The sequence below is a fragment of the Elephas maximus genome, chromosome 1 (assembly GCF_024166365.1).
Source record: "Elephas maximus indicus isolate mEleMax1 chromosome 1, mEleMax1 primary haplotype, whole genome shotgun sequence".
Classification (NCBI taxonomy): Eukaryota; Metazoa; Chordata; class Mammalia; order Proboscidea; family Elephantidae; genus Elephas; species Elephas maximus.
In genome coordinates this window covers 153,112,259-153,130,375 of record NC_064819.1, presented here as the reverse complement: position 1 = coordinate 153,130,375, position 18,117 = coordinate 153,112,259, and the positions used below count along the sequence as shown (strand labels likewise).

General features: G+C 45.1%; 2 protein-coding genes across 4 annotated transcripts in view; one reads left to right on the top strand and one right to left on the bottom strand.

Annotated features, from left to right (window-relative positions):
• Positions 1-12,330, bottom strand: part of ANKRD6 (ankyrin repeat domain 6) — a 211,810-nt gene extending 199,480 nt beyond the window's left edge. For all 3 annotated transcript variants that reach the window (XM_049897262.1, XM_049897286.1, XM_049897295.1), the window contains exon 1: positions 11,679-12,330. The gene's annotated coding sequence lies outside the window, so the exon portion shown is untranslated. The remainder of the gene's footprint in view (positions 1-11,678) is intronic.
• Positions 12,331-13,332: 1,002 nt separating this feature from the next.
• Positions 13,333-18,117, top strand: part of RRAGD (Ras related GTP binding D) — a 51,718-nt gene continuing 46,933 nt past the window's right edge. Inside the window, exon 1 of the mRNA XM_049897253.1 lies at positions 13,333-13,749. Coding sequence (XP_049753210.1) covers positions 13,611-13,749 — 139 coding nt within the window. The 5' untranslated portion in view covers positions 13,333-13,610. The remainder of the gene's footprint in view (positions 13,750-18,117) is intronic.

Here is an 18,117-nt window from a genome sequence, read left to right as displayed (position 1 = left end):
AGTTGAATGAATGAACGAATGGGACCTTATTCTACCCTATGAAAAAGCATAACAGGTATCTGCTCTGCAAATGCAGAGAGGTGGAGAGGTAGGCAAAAACCCTAGAATAGAGTTTCAGTCTTACCTGAGGCTTTGGACAGCTCATTTTGAACCTGATTTTCCCATTCCTTTTCTGAAGTAAAAAAAAAAAAAAATTTTTTTTTTTTTTTTTTTTTTCTGAAGTAGGCCTGGTTTCCAGGGTAAACAGAAACATGGTGATATCCTCCTTTTTCTTGAGATATTTGTCCCCCTCTCTCCTTCAGGGAGCATTACCCAGCCAGGAGAAATTCCAAGAGCCCCTGCCCACACCAAACCAAACAAACTCATTGCCGTCGAGTTAATTCTGACTCATAGCAACCCTATAGGACAGTCTAGAACGGCTCCATAGGGTTTCCAAGAAGCAACTTGTTGATTTGAACTACTGATCTTTTGGTTAGCAGCCAAGATGTTTGGTTTTCCCCTACTACTTTAGGGAGCTTCCCCCACCCCATAGTCATAGCTGCAGTTTTACTTTGCAGGCTCTGAAAACTTACTTCCTTTGGCCTTCTTCAGATCTGTCCCCATGCCTGTCACTGCCGACCCGGAGTTGTTAAGAGAATACAGACCCTTCTTTGCCCACTAGTGGCTATGGTTTCCTCTCCATGGAGGTCATCACTGGGCTCCAGGTGAACCCCCAAGGTCAAGGTATGTACACATAATCTTCCCGTGCTATCATTTCTCCCTTATGCTTTTTTAAGGAGTTTTCCTAACTAGTCCTTTGAAGAAACTTCCAAAGAAACAGAGTGCTCCATTTGTCTAAACCAGTTGCCATCTAGCCAGTTACGACTCATATCTTTCGGAGTAGAAGCGTGCTCCATCTGGTTTTCAATGCCTGATTGTTTGAAGTAGATCACCAGGCCACCTGTGGGTGGGCTGAACTTCCAGCCTTAGCTCCCGAGCACCTTAACCATTTGAACCCCCCAGGGACTCCTCTACTTCTCTAGGGAGGCTTAAAAATCATCATAAAGTCACAATGAGATGGGATTTTAAGTTATGTTTGTGGGCAGTCAGAACAATTATGCATTAATTCTGCTAAAAGAAACAGAAAGCCCAAGCCAGACTACAAGGCATGTGAGTGCTTCTGGGAGCTGACTGGTCTGTGGTTGTTAAGAGACCTCGATTAATGGGAATTCCTGGCATGGGTGCCTCGTAAGAGCAGAAGGCAGAGGTGGTGGGTGAGCTTCTTGAAGGCTTTGCTTGCTGATCTCCAAGTGGGTACACAGGCTTTGGGCAGCAAATGAAAAGAGATGCCTAAATCTCCCTTCATGTGAGGAGGGCTCCCTGTCTGCTGCTCCATTCTTGCCCCTCTGTTCAGCTCAATGACAAAAAAAAAAAAAAAAAAACCACAACAGATTTGAACTGCCCACCTTTTGTTTAGCAGCCAAGCTCTTAACCACTGCACCACCAGGGCCCCAGCTCAGTCACAGCCAGCCTCACATAGCTACATTTTTACACCCTCTTTTACCACATGAGAAAGAATTCTGCTCTGCGAATGATAATTTTAACTGCATTGTGAAAATATAATCTGCTCCTATTCCCAGCAACACTTCCTTAATAAGTTGATTGAACTATATTCCATGTTGTTAGCTTCAGTTCATCCTTTACCACCCATTCTGACTTTTGTCCCCAGCACTCAACTGAAACTGCTCTTGCTGATATTTCCACTCAAGAAGCCTTCCACGATCATATTCTCCCTCTCCTCAAGAGGAAACTACCATCTTGAATTTTTTAATAATCTTCTTGTTATATTTATGTTGTTGTATTGTTAGGTGCCTTCAAGTTGGATCTGACTCATAGCTATGTACAACAGAAAGAAACACTGCATGGTCCTGCACAACCTTTCTTATGCTTGAGCCCGTTGTTGAAGCCACTATGTCAATCCATCTCATTGAGTGTTGTCTTCTTTTTTGCTGACCCTCTACTTTACCAAGCATGATATCCTTCTCCAGGGACTGGTCCTTCTTAATAACATGTCCAAATTATGTGAGATGTAGTCTCACCATCCTTGCTTCTAAGGAGCATTCTGACTGTACTTCTTCCCCAAAACCGTAATTCAAAGGCATCAATTTTTCTTCGGTCTGCCTTATTCATTGTCCAGTTTTCCTATGCATATGAGGCAATTGAAAACACCATGGCAAAGGTCAGCTCAACTGGACTGGACCAAAAGCAAAGAAGTTTCCAGGATAAACTGAATGCTTCAAAGGTCAGCGGAGCAAGGGTGGGGGTTTGGGGACCATGGTTTAAGGGGACTTCTAAGTCAATTGGCAAAATAATTCTATTATGAAAACATTCTGCATCCCACTTTGAAATGTGGCGTCTGGGGTCTTAAATGCTAACAAGTGGCCATCTAAGAAGCATCAATTGGTCTCAACCCACCTGGATCAAAGGAGAATGAAGAACACCATGGTCACACGATAACTATGAGCTCAAGAGACAGAAAGGGCCACATGAACCAGAGACTTACATCATCCTGAGACCAGAAGAACTAGATGGTGCCCAGCCACAACCGATGACTTCCCTGACAGGGAGCACAACAGAGAACCCCTGAGGGAGCAGGAGATCAGTGGGATGCAGAACCCAAATTCTCACAAAAAGACCAGACTTAATGGTCTGACTGAGACTAGAGGAATCCCAGCGGTCACGGTCCCCAAACCTTATGTTGACCCAGGACAGGAACCATTCCCAAAGACAACTCATCAGACATGGAAGGGACTGGACAGTGGGTAGGAGAGAGATGCTGATGAAGAGTGAGCTATTTGTATCAGGTGGACACTTGAGACTGTGTTGGCCTCTCCTGTCTGGAGGAGGGATGGGAGGGTAGAGAGAGTTGGAAGCTGGCGAAATTGTCACGAAAGGAGAGACTGGAAGGGCTGACTCATTGGGGGAGAGCAAGTGGGAGTATGGAGTAAGGTGTATATAAACTTATATGTGACAGTCTGACTTGATTTGTAAACGTTCACTTGAAGCTCAATAAAAGTTAAAAAAAAAAAAAAGAAAACACCATGGCTTGGGTCAGGCGCACCTTAATCTTCAAGGTGACATCTTTGCTTTTCAACACTTTAAAGAGGTCTTTTTCAGCAGATTTGTCGAATGCAATGCATCTTTTGATTTCTTGACTGCTGCTTCCACGGGCACTGATTGTGGATCCAAGTAAAACTAAATCTTTGAAAACTTCAATCTTTTCTATATTTATCATGATGTTGCTTATTGGTCCAGTTGTGAGGAATTTTGTTTTCCTTATGTTGAGGTGTAATCCATACTGAAGGCTATATAGTCTTTGATTTTCACCAGTAAGTGCTTCAAGTCCTCTTCACTTTGTTGTGTCATCTGCATATCCTAGGTTGTTAATGAGTCTTCCTCCAGTCCTGATGCTGTGTTCTTCTTCAAATAGTCCAACTTCTCGAATTATTTGCACAGCATTCAAACTGAGTAAGTATGGTGAAAGGATACAACCCTGACACACACTTTTCCTGCCTTTAATCACGACAGTATCCCCTTGTTCTGTTACATACATGTGTATCTCTGAACACTGCATTGTTCAGTTTTGTCTGTTTTTCAACTTTTTGTAATAGAATCATCGTGGAAGATTCCTGTGCAACTTGCTTTGTCCACTCAGCATTGTATTTCTGAAACTCCACTGTTTAATTTCTCCTCTATGTAGTATTTCATTGTAAGAACAAATTTTACTGGGCTGAGGACTGCAGAGACTATGGTCTCGGGAAACATCTAGCTCAATTGGCATAATGCAGTTTATTAAAAAATGTTCTACATTCTACTTTGGTGAGTAGCGAGCGACTGGAGTCTTAAAAGCAGGTGTGCGGCCATCTAAGATACTCCACTGATCCCATTCCTTCTGGAACAAGGGAGAATGAAGAAAACCAAAGATACCAGGGAAAGATTAGCCCAAAGGATTAATGGACCACAGCTACCACAGCCTGTACCCAACTGAATCCAGCACAACTAGATGGTGCCCAGCTACCACCACTGACTGCTCTGACAAGTATCACCATAGAGGGTCTCAGACAGAGCTGGAGAAAAAATGTAGAACAAAATTCTAACTCAACAAAAAAAAAGACCAGACTTATTGGTCTGACAGAGACTGGAGAAACCCTTTTAGCTCAGTACTGAAGTCACTCCTGAGGTTCACCCTTTAGCCAAAGATTAGACAGGCTCATAAAACAAAAGGAGACTAAATGGGCACACCAGTCCAGGGTCAAGGAATAGAAGGCAGGAGGGGACGGGAAAGCTGGAGGAATGGAAATGGGGAACCCAAGGTCAAGAAGGAAAGAGTGTTGACACATCGTGGAGCTGGCAACCAATGTCACGAAAGAATGCATTAATTTTTTATTGAGACGCTAATTTGCTCTGTAAACCTGAATCTAAAGTACAATTAAAAAAAAAAAAACAACCACGATTTATTTATCCAGACTACTGCTGGACATAAATGGGTTACAGGTATGGCCAAGTTACTGACCCTTTCAGCCTTTGGAGCAGGTGGACAAGGTCTGGGGTGTTTAAGCAGGGCCTAAGCCAGTCTTCTCTGGCTGCAAGCAGTCTGTCCATTTACCTTAGTGTGCCATACAAAAAATACCATTTTCTATTTGTGCCATGACCTAACAACGTGAGGAAGCACTGGCTTAAGGAATGGACTTCTGCTTTTCTTATGGAATAAGAAGTTTGGGGCCAGGCATTCCCAGGTTTGGGTGCAGCAGTTCAGCATGGCCACCCAAGCTCGCTCCTTTCTATTCCACCCTTCCCAGAGTGCTGTTTTTTTTTTTCTGTCTTAGACCTGTTGCCTCATGCTTGCAAGATGGCTTCCCCTACTCCAAGTACCGTGTTCTTACATAACCATGTTCAAAGCAGGAAACGGTAGTGTTAAGGGACTTTTCTGATTCATCAGCCTTTTGACCACAAGCAAACTTCTTTCCTAGAAGTCCTCCACATATGTGAGTAGGATTCCTCCTCACCTCTTACTGGCCAGATACAAGGGAATCTCGGGTTTGAGTATCTGGCTTTTGCAATGGTTAAACACTCGGCTGCTAACCTAAAGGTCAGCAGTTTGAACCCACCAGCTGCTCCACAGGAGAAAGATGTAATGATTTCTTTCCATAAAGGTTACAGCCTTGAAAGCCCTACGCAGCAATTCTACTCTGTCCTTTAGGGTCGCTATGAATTGGAATTGACTCGACGGCACACAACAACAACAACTTTGGGAAGCAGGCAAGGAAGAATCGGTTTGTGAATGACTGCACAATGTTACTGTCACTTCCGCCACATTCTGTTGGTTAAAGCAAGTCTCAGAGCCTACCTAGATTCAAGAGGCGGGGAACTAGATGGGAGAAGTGGCAGAGTCACATTTGCAAAAGGACATGTGGGATGGGATGAATGGCTGTGGCCATTTTTTGAAACAGTCTGCCAGAGTCAGTTGTTAAAAATATAAACCTTAACACATTTACCTCTGTTCGTAAAACTCTTCATTGTTTCCAGTGGCACTTAGAATTAAGTGCAAACTCCTTGTCCTGACTTACCCATCACTTTCCCATCGCTGCCTACCATTCTCCCCTGCTCGCCTCACGCTGGCCTTTTTGTTCCTCCAACACCAAGGCCTTTCCCTTCTCCATGACTTTGAATTGCTGAAACACCATCTGGGAACATTCTCCATCTTGACTTTCACTCTGCTATCTTCTTCTCTTGGTCAAGGTCAATTCAAATGTCACCTTTTTGAGAAGTCTTCTCTGACTACCATATTTAAATAGGCTCCTCCTCCCACCCTTAGTTACTCTGTCATATCCTGTTTACTTCCTTCAAAGCACAAACCTGGAAATCTAATTGTCTTCATGTTCTGTTTTTTTTTTTCTCCTTTTTGTTTTCTTATTGATCTGTCCCATTAGAATAGGCCATGAGGGCAGAGCCTTGTCTGTCTTGATCACTGTTAGAGTGCTCAAAAAATACTTATTAACTGTTAAAAGGATAGAATTATAAAATGCAAATTTCTAAAATGGCTTCCAAGTCACTGGGTGGTGCAGATAACGTACTCAGCTGCTAACCAAAAGGTTGGAGTTTACAGTCCACCCAGAGGCACCTAGGAAGAAAGGCCTGCCTATCTACTTCCAAAAAATAAGCCATTGAAAACCCTATGGAGCACGGTTCTACTCTGACACAGATGGGATCGCCATAGGTCAGAATCTACTACTCAACGGCAGCTGGTTATCATGGCTACAGATATGTTTGCACATTAAAAGACTGTTTTTCTCTTGGATTGTAGGTCAGGGGAGGAAGAGAAAATTTCACTAGATATTCTTTTGCGCTGTTTAACTATTTTACCATGTGCACATTTTTTAATGAATTAATTTTGTTTTTTTGTTGTTGTTGAAAATATACACAGCAGAACATGCATCAATTCAACAAATTCTATATGTACAATTCAGTGACATTGATTACATTCTTCATGTTGTACAACCATTCTCACCCTCCTTTTCTGAATTGTTTCCACCCATTGACATAAACTCACTGCCCCCGAAGCTCCCTATCTAAACTTTCAAGTTGCTGTTGTCAATTTGATCCCATATAGATGCAAAAAACCCAAACCCTTTGCCATTGAGTCAATTCTGACTCATAGTGACCCTACAGGACAGAGTAGAAGCCCCATAGAGTTTTCAAGGATCGCCTGATGGATTTGAACTGCTGAACTTTTAGTTAGCAGCTGTAGCTGGTAACCACTACGCCACCAGGGTTTCCTCCATATAGATAGGTTTTTAAAAGAGCACAGTGCTCAAAGCTGACATTCTTTACTAATTAAGCTAAATTATTGTTTGGTTTAGAGAAGACTCCAGGGGGATATTTTTGGTTTAAGGTTTAAGGATTAAAGATTATCTTAGAGCAATAGGTTTGGGGGTTTTATCCAGAAAAAAATTCGATTCCAGGAGAACTTGTGATTCTCTTCCGCATTTGCCTCCTTTTGGTCAGGATTCTTCTATAGGACCTTTGATCAAAATGTTCAGTAATGGTAGCCTGGCGTCATTCAGTTCTTCTGGTTTCATAACAAAGAAGGCAGTTCTTCATCGAGGCAATTAGCCATGCATCCAAAAAAAAAAAAAAAAAACAGAAACCCACTGCAGTCTAGTCGATTCCGACTCATAGTGACCCTATAGAACAGAGTAGAACTGCCCCATAGGATTTCCTAGGAGCACGTGGTAGATTCAAACTGCCAGCCTTTTGGGTTAGCAGCCATAGCTCTTAACCACTTCGCCACCAGGGTTTCCTAGCTATTGATAAAAAATAGCCTCCTCCTTTTCCTGGCTCTCCTTCTTCCGCCATTGCTCCAGGTGAATAGAGACCAACTGTTGTGCCTTGGATGGCTGCTTGCAAGCTTTAAGGACCCCAGGCACTACACCTGGAACTAGGAGGTAGAACAGAAGCACTACAAACAATATTAGGCCAAGTAACTGGGATGTCCTAAGCCTCCAAACCCAGCATATGCGTGTTTTTAAAATGTCAAAACATTTAAAAAATGAAATCTCTTTAATGGATTGCCTCAGTGGAAATGATTTTGAAGCTTCTGCTGCGGCTCCCCCAGCCCACCCTGCGGCGGTTCCCCGCACCCCCCCTTGCAGCCCAGCAACCCACAGCTTCTAACTACGGTTTGGCCCCAGCACGCTGTGGCCACAGCCACAGTGAATTTGGTGCCAGAGTCCTGCTCATGCGCAAACCAAGATTTTGGCGAATGCGCAGGACCTGAAGAGCTATGTCCTCAGTCTGTCCTTGGACCTGAACATCACGGACCTGATTCAACATCCAGACGCCAAATGTGGACATGAGAGGGCTAAGGGCAGAGCGTTCTGGGCACCAAACCCAACCCCGAGAAGCCACTGGAAGTAAAAAGCCCCCAGCCACCTCAGACAGGGAGCACATGGCCTTATGGTCACTAGACCCCAGGCTACTCCTTGTCTGAGCAGACAATACATTTCCACTTTCTGTTTTCCTTACGACTGGTGGTGCAGTGTCTGTCTTATTTCCATCGCCTAATAGGACAGGGCAAGAACCCTTGTTCGGTTAAAATTTCATGATTTTTAATGATTTCATCAAGTCATCAACTGTCTTAGGTGAGTTTGAGGCTATGCGCTGCCCTTTTGAGAAATTTGGTTGGCTTCCTTGGATAAGAAGGAGTCCAGCAAAATTTTGTAGACCGTTCTTTCCTTTGTTTGCTCCGAGAGAGAATTAATAGCTTTAAATACATATTTTAAGAGAAAGCATGAAAGCCTTTCAAGACGTGAATCGCCGGAACCAGGCGCAATGCCATCAGATACCGCAAAATACGCTAAGATGCAGGATGCAGGCTGTGTTTAACTGCTTGCCCTATTCAGGACTGCAATTACTCTGCCTAAATTATACACGTTCTTTTAAATGGCTCTTAAACCCTTCTTGTCACAAGATATCTTATTGGTAACAGCAAAATAATTCAGTGAAATAAGGACCCAAACTTCTGACCTTTAAAACCCAAATTCTCAAATTTTAAAGCCAAAATACACCTAGATTTTATATTTTAGCTTAGAATACAGTACAATATAGCCATATAAAACTACGACTTTCTATTTGTGTTCCTAATAACAGGAAAAATGATGGTCAACAATTTTATTACAAGAGGTTTTCTAACTTTTGTTGCTTAGGAAACTTTTCAATGTTTTTCTTTTTCTCAGAGAATCCTGTAAATTAAATGGCCTGAGACAACACATCGATGTTTGTGAGTCTGTGTGTGTTTAGGAGCCCTAGTGACCCAGTGGTTAAGAGTTTGGCTGCTAACCAAAAGTTCAGCAGTTCGAATCCACCAGCTGCTCCTTGGAAACTCTATGGGGTAGCTCTACTCTGTCCTATAAGGTCTTTATGAATTGGAATTGACTTCATGGCAACTGCTTATGGGTGTGTGTTTTACTCCTTTACCTAGGAGACTAGGAGCCAGTTCCCCACTCTTTTCCCCATTTCAGCTCAATTGCTGTAATGTAATTGACATTAGCCTCAGACCATTAAATAGGAATAAGGCCTAATGTCAAGCTGTCCTTGTTCCAAAGTAGTTCCACCATTCACTCCACGAGGTACCTTGGGAAAATTGTTTAACGTGAGTTTTTTTTAATCTGTTAAGTGGGGAGAACAATAATGCTTACTTAATATTTTGAAGTTTATATTATTTTATAACTTAATCGTGTCCTGTCCATGGTAAATCTTAATAAATATTATTATTTATTAAATAATTATATTATTATAATATTAATAAATATTAGTTGGTTAAATTTTAATGGGCAATAGACAAAATTTATCTTTTGTGATGCTATGTCTCTAAAAGTTGTGAGGTTTTTTTTTTTAAGAAGAGTTAGTAAAAATAAAAGTAAGCATTTATAGTCATTTTATTGTAATATCTTCAAATCTTCAACCAGTGCTGAATTGATGATGGCTAGGCAGAGGCAGAAGAGTAAGAGTTATCATCTCTTACACGCCAGCTCATTCCTGGTTGCTCTCTTGTAGCTCACAGTTTATATTTACCTCACTGTAGCATTTCCCAAGTTTTCGGGTAAGCAGAAAACTTGCTGTTTCTTCTTGAACTTTCTCTCAAAGAATATGCCAGGTCTGTGTGGAGACCTTGCTATGTATTGTTTTCCTCTCTTCTTTTCTTTCTTTCATTCATTCCATAAACATTTAGTAAGCACATAGCACATACAAGGAAACCTGCCATGGTTACATACAATAGCAAAAACCATGTGAGTAGCCCAGAGACAAATCTTCACATTCTTGAGAATGCTCTCCCATGGAGACAGCCACAGACAGCCTGAACTCCAGGCCAGAGAGGGCCAAGGCAGCAGCCAAGTCACCAAGCAGAGCCCACACTGAGTTTCTCAAAGGCTTCCAGGGCTCCTTAAGTGTTTTTCAATTTTCATTTAAATTTTGGGGAAAAATAACCCACACATATGATTTTTTAAATGCAAGAACTTCTATTCCTAAGATATTTTCAACACATCCTTTGTTTTTGAAAGCTGACAGTGTTAAAATGATACAGCAAAAGAAGAAAAGCAATAAAGCATTTTTCTGTGCTGTTTGCACAAACTTTATTAATACTAGAAATTTCTGAAGTGACAGTTAATTAGAATATCTTTAACTTGTCTATGGCTCTTTTATCTAGATTGGGGTGGAACATAATTGAGGATTTGGCTTTAATTGAATTTTTATGGGATTTGTTCCTTTTAGTTTTCTCAAAGAATGGTCTGATTCTCAAATATTTTATCAATCTACTGCCAGTGTTTCTCCCTAAGATCTCTTTCTTAGGGAAAGCAGGTAACCCAGTCCTTTCTGGGTCTCAGACACCAAGGGGCTTTGGGTTATAAATCGTCCTTTCCTGAATCCCTGGGTCCATGGAGTATACAGATGCAGTAACCAGCCCAAGGATTCCTTGAAGATCTGGACTGACCTTGGACAGGCTTCTAGGGTCCCATAAGAAGCCCTCTGCCGTTTGATTCAGCCAGCTCAAAGGCCTTCCCAGGCTGGTAGGCTCGTTCTGGGGTAGGCCCAAGTCTTTAAATCACCTTTGGAAACTTCCTTTTATAGAATGGATGAAAATAGCATTTATTGAGCACTTAGATTGTGTCCTAGAAACCGGTTTTGTTAGTACAACAATTTTTTTTTTTCTCATTTAATTCTCCTAATAACTCTTGGAAGGAGCCTTGGGGTGCAGTGGTTAAGCATTTGGCTGCTAATCGAAAGGTAGGCAGTTCGAACCCACTAACTGCTCAGCAGGAGAAAGATGTGGCAGTCTAGTTTTGAAAAGACTTATAGCCTTGGAAACCGTATGGGGCAGTTCTACTCTGTCCTATAAGGTCACTATGAGTTGGAATCAACTAGATGGCAATGGGTTTGGGTAATAACTCTTGGAGGAGATAATGTTTTACTGACGAGGAATCAGAGTTAGAAAGTTCGAGTACCTTCCAGTGATGACAGTAAGTAAAGCCTGCTTTGCTGGTTATGCTTCCCTATCCCCCTCTGGATCCACTATCTGCCCTCCCTCTCCAATCTCTGTGTTGTGGGGCTGACTTCTGTGGACGAAGTTCCAGGGCTGCCTTTGAAACAGGCTGCTCAGCCATATTGAAAACCCCAGTCAACACCCCTTCCCCCCTCTCTTTGTCTTGCTAACCACAAGCTTGTTTTGAGCAACAGTTTTCAGGAAGTCGCAGCAGGTAGTGGCTCCTCCACTAAACTAGCCCGAGTGGCACCTTGAAGCATGTACAGATTGAAGAAATCACATCCTTCAACGGGCCCCCTGGACCCCAGATATAGGCATGGGAGGGCTAAGGGCAGAAAGTTCGCATACCAAACCCAAGCCCCGACACCACTGGGAACAAAAAGCCTCCCAGCCCCCTTAGTCAGCGAGCACGTGGCCTTAGGTTACTAGACCCCACGTACTCCTCCTAGGCGCAGACAATAAACTTGCCTCTTTCTGTTTCCCTTGCAGTCAGTGTCGGTCTTACTTCAACGGGCTAATAAGACAGGACAAGAACCTGAGGGGCTTTGGGTTACACCTTGACCTCTGGCTTCCAGTTTGGCCAATAGGAGGCACTTACCGAAGGGTGAAGAATGGGAGGAGAGAGAGGTCAGGGTACTTCTTCCTCCTACTTTCTCCTCGATGTGAGGTGGTTCTCCAGTGGCTGAACCAGTGCTTTGCTGCCTCTCTAGAGGACTCCACTTCCCTTCCTTTACCCCGACAAATTTAGGGGTGATAATCTTTTCCCACTGTTGCTAATCCTTGTGTTGAATCCCTAAACCCTGCCCATATTCTTGTAAATTGTCCCTTCACTTACCATAGTCTTCTTAGTTAAAATCTTTGCCTGTGCCATATGTTACCTCCCAGGAAGGACCTTGACTGATACAGTCATACCAAGTTATACTGCCTCCACCTGGAAAATCCCAGGACCTTTTCCAGTTAGAAACCACCACCTCCTAGAAGGTGTCTGTATCCACTTTCAACTCCCAGAACTACTAAAAAAAATCCAGAATCTGAGTTGGTATCTACTAGGCTGAGACCTCCTCCAGGCCAGGAGTATTGTCCTGAGCATCCTTAAGCCCCCATTTAGCCCAGCCCCTGGAACATAGTAAGTGCTCAGTAGATGTTCACTACAGCGGCAGCACCCTTGAACCAGGAGAGCCTCCAGCCTCAGCTCCCATTCTCCTTCTCTCCTCCCCCACACCACCTGCTGAGCTGCTGGCACCTGTAGGATCTGGATAGCCAGGCAGGCAGCCGGTTAGTATTGTGTTTGACAGACGGAAGTTCATCCACGTGATTTTTTGCAGTATCCAGAAAGGGTGGGTACGGTACGTCCTGTGGTGAAAAGCTTGTGAAGGAGGTTTGCAGGTTTTAGTCTCACCCCCACATTGCTGCCATTCTGATTTGCGAATTGTCTCCTCCCCACATCGCCACACACACAAAAGCTTTGAAACATTTTATTTTGACATGTGGGATTACAGTCTATGCAACAATGAGACGTTAGGAGGTGGCGCATGAATCGCCCCTGAGTGTGTTACACACTGAGCCTTTTTCCAAGTCGCTGTAGAGGAATTATTATTCAGTCTAGTCAGCCACGAGGCACGTATTACTTCAGAAACATTTGCATCTGGGTAGGCCTGATTTTTTAACATTCTTGGTGGGAAGCACTTTGAACCAAAACGCACACTAAAAGGCAACCACCGTGGAGACTGAGCCTCCGCTGTCTATTTCTCTTCTCGGGGCGTTCCAGAATTCATCCGGTGTGCTCTGCACGCCGCTCTGGGGGGGTGGAGGCCTGGGCGCAGCGTTGGAGGGTAGCCCACTTGGGATCGGAACCATTGCCCAGGATTGAAAGCTGGAGACTGCCGCCCAGGTTGGGGGCACTGGGTGCACTGCCGGTGTGTGTTTGGGGGATTGACTCTCAGGGCGTGCAGCGCTCCACCCCCGGCCCCCCTCCCCACCATCCTGTGCAGGGGACCATGTGCAGGATCGGCGCGTGGGGGCCCCTGACGCGCAGTCGCGGTGGGAGGCTGCGCTTCGTCCAGGGTACCCAGTACCGGGCTTAAGTCTGTGTGTGCAAGTCTGGGTGTCTGGGGGGCCCGTGCCGCCCTGCTCTCCCAGTGAGAGTGTGTACGGCCTCGGCCGAGCGCCCCGCCGAGCGGTGCCTGCGCTCGGCCGAGCGCGCGCGCGCCCGTGCGGGGTGTGTGTGTGTGTGAGTGTGTGACAGTGTGTGTCAGGTGACTCGGGTCACGCAGTCTCTCTCCCTCCTCGGGGAGGAACTGCCGCGCTCCGGCTGACTCCTCCGCCGGCGGGCTGGGCGGGGGAGGGGGCTCCGGGCGCGCTGGGAACCGCCAGACCCAGACCTGGGCGCCGCCCGCCGTGGGGGACGCGCGCCCCCCGCCAAGCTTCAGACAAAACCCAAATTCAGAGATAGGTTGCGGGCGGCAGGCAAGAAGGCTTCGCGCCGAGCCGGGACCCCCGCAGCCCCCGGGACGGCCGGCGGGTGGGCGCGATGAGCCAGGTGCTGGGGAAGCCGCAGCCGGAAGACGAGGACGACGACGAAGAGGAGGATGAACTGGTGGGGCTAGCGGACTACGGGGACGGGCCCGACTCCTCGGACGCAGACCCGGACAGCGGGGCGGAGGAGGGAGGTGAGCGCGAGACCCCCCGGCCCGCGCGTCCTCAGCCCGCTCCCCTTCCCTTCCCTCGGCCTCTTCCCGCCCCCGGTCGGGCCAGGCTCGCGGGCCGCGGACTTGGAGGGGCTCCAGTGGAGCGGAGTTGCGGGGAGGGGTGCCAGAGGAGCAACCGCGAGCTACAAAATGGGGGAGCCCGGATTCAGGCGACGGAAGGGGGATCGGGGTGGGTGGAGAGGGGGAGGAAGGAAGGGAGGGGGCGTCTGGGCAGGAGGAACGTCCGCTCTCTGGCCCCTTGTAGGGCCGGTGCCTCCCCCACTCCTCTCCCGGAGCTTTCCTTAGGGTTTGGGGGTTGGGGCTGCTCAGGGCGCTTTCGGACCACTCCCTGAATGCTGCCGTTGAAGCCGGGGTCAGATGTTGTGGCTAAAAAAGGCAGCCAGCGGCAGCGTGACTGGCAGGGTCTTTAGCAGCTGTGGGTGTCAGTCTTGTCCCGAGTCGCCCCGGGAGGGGTCCTAGGGCCGCCCAGTCTGAGACGCGGGGGAACCTGAGGGGCGGCGGAGGGAGGTGCACACAGGTGATCCCGGAGTCACTGAGTGACCGCGGGTTTCCCGGGATCAGGGCAGATATGGTTGTTAGGACACCTTATCTGCCTTCGGTGTCACCACCTGAGCATGCCAGTGCCTGCCCGGGAGTGAGCGCGGGGCGGGGGAACACATTGCCACTGAGAAGCAAACTCTCGTTTCTTGTTCAACAAGCGAGATTTAGCAGTCGTTCAGCCCGTGGGGTCTTCTTGCATTTTTCTCTTATGGTCTTAGAGCTTTTTAGGATTCCAGAAAAAATTTATTCCTTTTTACTTTCCTCAGAATCAAGAAAAAGGCCCTTTATTGTATGGTCAATCGAAAAGGTCAATAGAATGTTGCTCTTAAACATAACTTCTCAGGTGAAGCTGTGTGCTAACTTTTTAAATATTTCACATTGAAGAAATTGTGTGAGGGATAAAAGTATCCTTGTGACTGTTGGTTTTTGAGAACGTTTATGGAGAATTCATTGAATTTATTTTAAATTACCTACACAAAGACTTTTTCCCCAGGACAGTTTTTATTATTTTACCTATGGTAGGCTCTAAGTTGTATCAATCAGAAAGGGGAGAGAGTTAACTAAACCTTGTGCCTAATAGATGAGAGAAGCTTTCTAAGTCATCCTTTTTCGTAGTGTCCTGTCTCTAGGGAGGGTTTGTGCTAATAATCCATTTGCTTAAACTGGTGTTGCACCTGTGCACCCCTGTCTTCTGCACTCTCTGTAATTGGTCCCACAGTTGAGCACACAGGCCACATTTTTGTAGATAAAGCCTTTCAACCCCTTTATAGAGTCTCTAGGGCTACCTTTCATAATTAAATTGTTCAGGTGCTTCATTATTATTCAAATTGCATTCGTTAGCTCCTCCCAGATTCTTAGGAGACTGGAGAGAGATTCAGAATGCAATGTATTTGCAAAGTGTTTGAAATGGTAGATAACACAATGGATGAATGGGTGATAATCTTTAAAAAAGAGAGAGAGAGAGAGAAAAGAGACCACATCTGGGAGGAAAAGCCCTGTAATTTGGTATTGTCACGGAGGCTGAAGGGGCTCCAAGAGAAGTACCAGACCTGTTTGTTTGTTCTGCAGTTCCTTAAGCGGGCACTGAAAAAAATTGGTTTGGGGGACTTGAAATTGAAGTGTAAAGCCCTGCCTGGGGAATGGGAGTGGATTTCCTGAACAAAGGGCTTCCCCAGAGTCCCATCTTGGAGGCCCCACTCTGCTACTAACCTAAAGGCAAACCCGTCAGTTACTAATGCCTTTGATTACTTCTGCGTGACTTCTTGGGATCAACCTGGAATCTTGCTATAAAAGAATTGAGTATATTTTGGTCAGTAGTTTGAATCTGCCAGGTGCTCCTTGGAAACTCTATGGGGCAGTTCTACTCTGCCCTATACGGTCGCTATGAGTCAGAATCGACTCAACAGCAGTGGGGTGTGGAAGGAAGAGCGACAAATTAGTCCTTGCTCTGGTAAACATTACTTAAACTTGGCCACTTCTCCACCTGGGCCTGATGTGCATAGGTGGTCTGTTTCTCAGGAGGCTTTCTCCATTATCTCTTGGCTCCTGTTCTTTGCAGATTTTCATGGTTTTGATTTTGGAGTTTAGGCCTTGATGGAGAATTTCTATCAGAACATTTGCTTTCTAGACTAGCAGATAGGCTCCTTAATCAGTGGGTCCAGCAAGGACTGTCTCTGGTGACTGTCATGCTGACTGACATGGTCCTGGGGAGCTGGGATCAGGTGATTGGGGGTTGTGACTTCCATTTCTGTTGCTTGCAGAGGGCAGGTTCCTGGGACGTTCAAGGTGCTACCAGAGGATCCTCTTAATTTCTAATGGGTTCCTGGGCACATGTCGTTTTCTAATCCTCTTTTATTTTTGGTAAAATTCACACTTGCAAACTTTGAAATTGGAATATGAAAAAAATGGACTTATTTATTTTGAGAAAAGAAGGATATGCGTTCACCTTGAACCATAAGCAAAGTATTTCTCCTACCTAAGCTATGTGGTTTAGTGCCTGTGCTTAGTGAAGACCTGGGGCTTTTTCCATGAGGTTCAGGAATCTACCCTGGCAGGTGGGATGCAGGACTGACACTGGCATTGCCAGGTAAGTTGCAAAGCAAGTTGCCAGGAGCTACACAAAAAAATGTGGATTGAAGGTGAATAATGCGATTGTTGTTTTCCTTAGTTTTATAAGGGACTCAGATTTTATTTTTAAACAGAGTGCTTTGCAAGTTTTACCACATTATGCTTAGTTTGAAAATGTAGTGCAGCTACGGCAAGACTTAAATTACACTCCTCTGGCTTCTCCAAATTTATTCAGAAATAGCAGGAGTGTTCTCAGGCTCTTTAGTACTGTTAAGGACAGATTTTCGCACCAACTCCTTCTCCCACCTCCATGGTAGTTAATCAGAGATAACGTAAGTCTCACCTTCAACCACCATGCTCCAGATAAAACTCCAGATCTAGAGAGCAATAAATAAGCCATTAAAAGCAATTGTACCAAAGATAATGATTTTTTTTAAGACACATAGACTTTAAAACTTTAGTAAATTACTGTACCTTAAAAGCTGTAACAGCAAGGAAAGCAATTAAAAGATCATATTTAATCAGAAAGTGAAATTTTTTCCCCCCGAAGTACCTCCCAGTTTTCAGAGGAAACTTGGCTAAGGTAGCTGCTCACTCGAAGTCCAGTTAAGTGAGGTCCTTGTTTCCATAGCATCGTGCACACCCAGTTAGATTGCGAGGAAGTGACCTTTCAGGTGGTTACCAGAGGCAGATCCAGGAGGGCAGCCGGTGACACTCCCCTGATCACGTAGATGGGGCGAATCCAGCAATTCACATCTATTCATCGTTCGCCTCGGCTTTTTTCCCCTTAAAATAATTTCATAATCAATAATGAATTCATCTTCTCATTATCTTTTGAGAGTAAGTAGAGGTAATTGTCCTCTTGATGTTGAACGGTGGCTGGGAGATGCCAGAGGATTTTCTAAGGCCACACGATGAGCAAGGCCTAGGAGAGGGGTCAAGTGCATGATGTGTGGAAATGTAAACCCCTTCCGTTGTGATTCAGTCTTATCCCAAAAAAGTTGGGTTCACTACAGTCCTGGCCACAGCTAACCTCTTGGGTTTCCTTCTGGCCCTGGTAGTACAGAGATACAGAAGAGTTGGAATAAGTGGACGTATAGAATAAATAGGTAAGAAATGATTTGCCCAAGGTCACACCATAAACACAGAGCTTGTTCAAATTTATTGAGAGAGGATATTTTTATATTGGGTGCATTGTAAACATGTTTGAGTGACTCAGAGTATCAAAATCTTGATTCTCTAATCAGAAATCTCTTATGTTTTAATATCCAAACAGACAGGCTGGTCTAATGGCAATAAGAGGCAGAAATGGATGAGGGACGTGGTTCTAAATTTGAAAGATCATTATTGGTCAGTCCCTTAGTAACCGTGTTGGCCCCAGAGTTCAGCCCCTGCTTTATTCAAACCCCACCACCAACACCACCACCCCACCGCAAGTGTTGATGGTGGCTTTCACTGCCTAACACAGGCACCTCTTGCTCATTTTTCTTATCCCTTACGTTTTATTTACTTTTTTAACCTTTTTTATTCTCCCTCTCTGTCAAAGTCTTAAAACTTTTCTTGTGACAGCAGCTTTCCCTGGTTCTGCTCTGACACTCCAGACAAACACCTTTCTCACTTCTGTTCTAATGTGTCCAGGGTTCTGGTTTACTTTCCCAAAGACCTCTGGGGAGGACTTCAGTTCAGTTTCCCAGATCTGTAAAATGTTGCTGGGTGCTGACT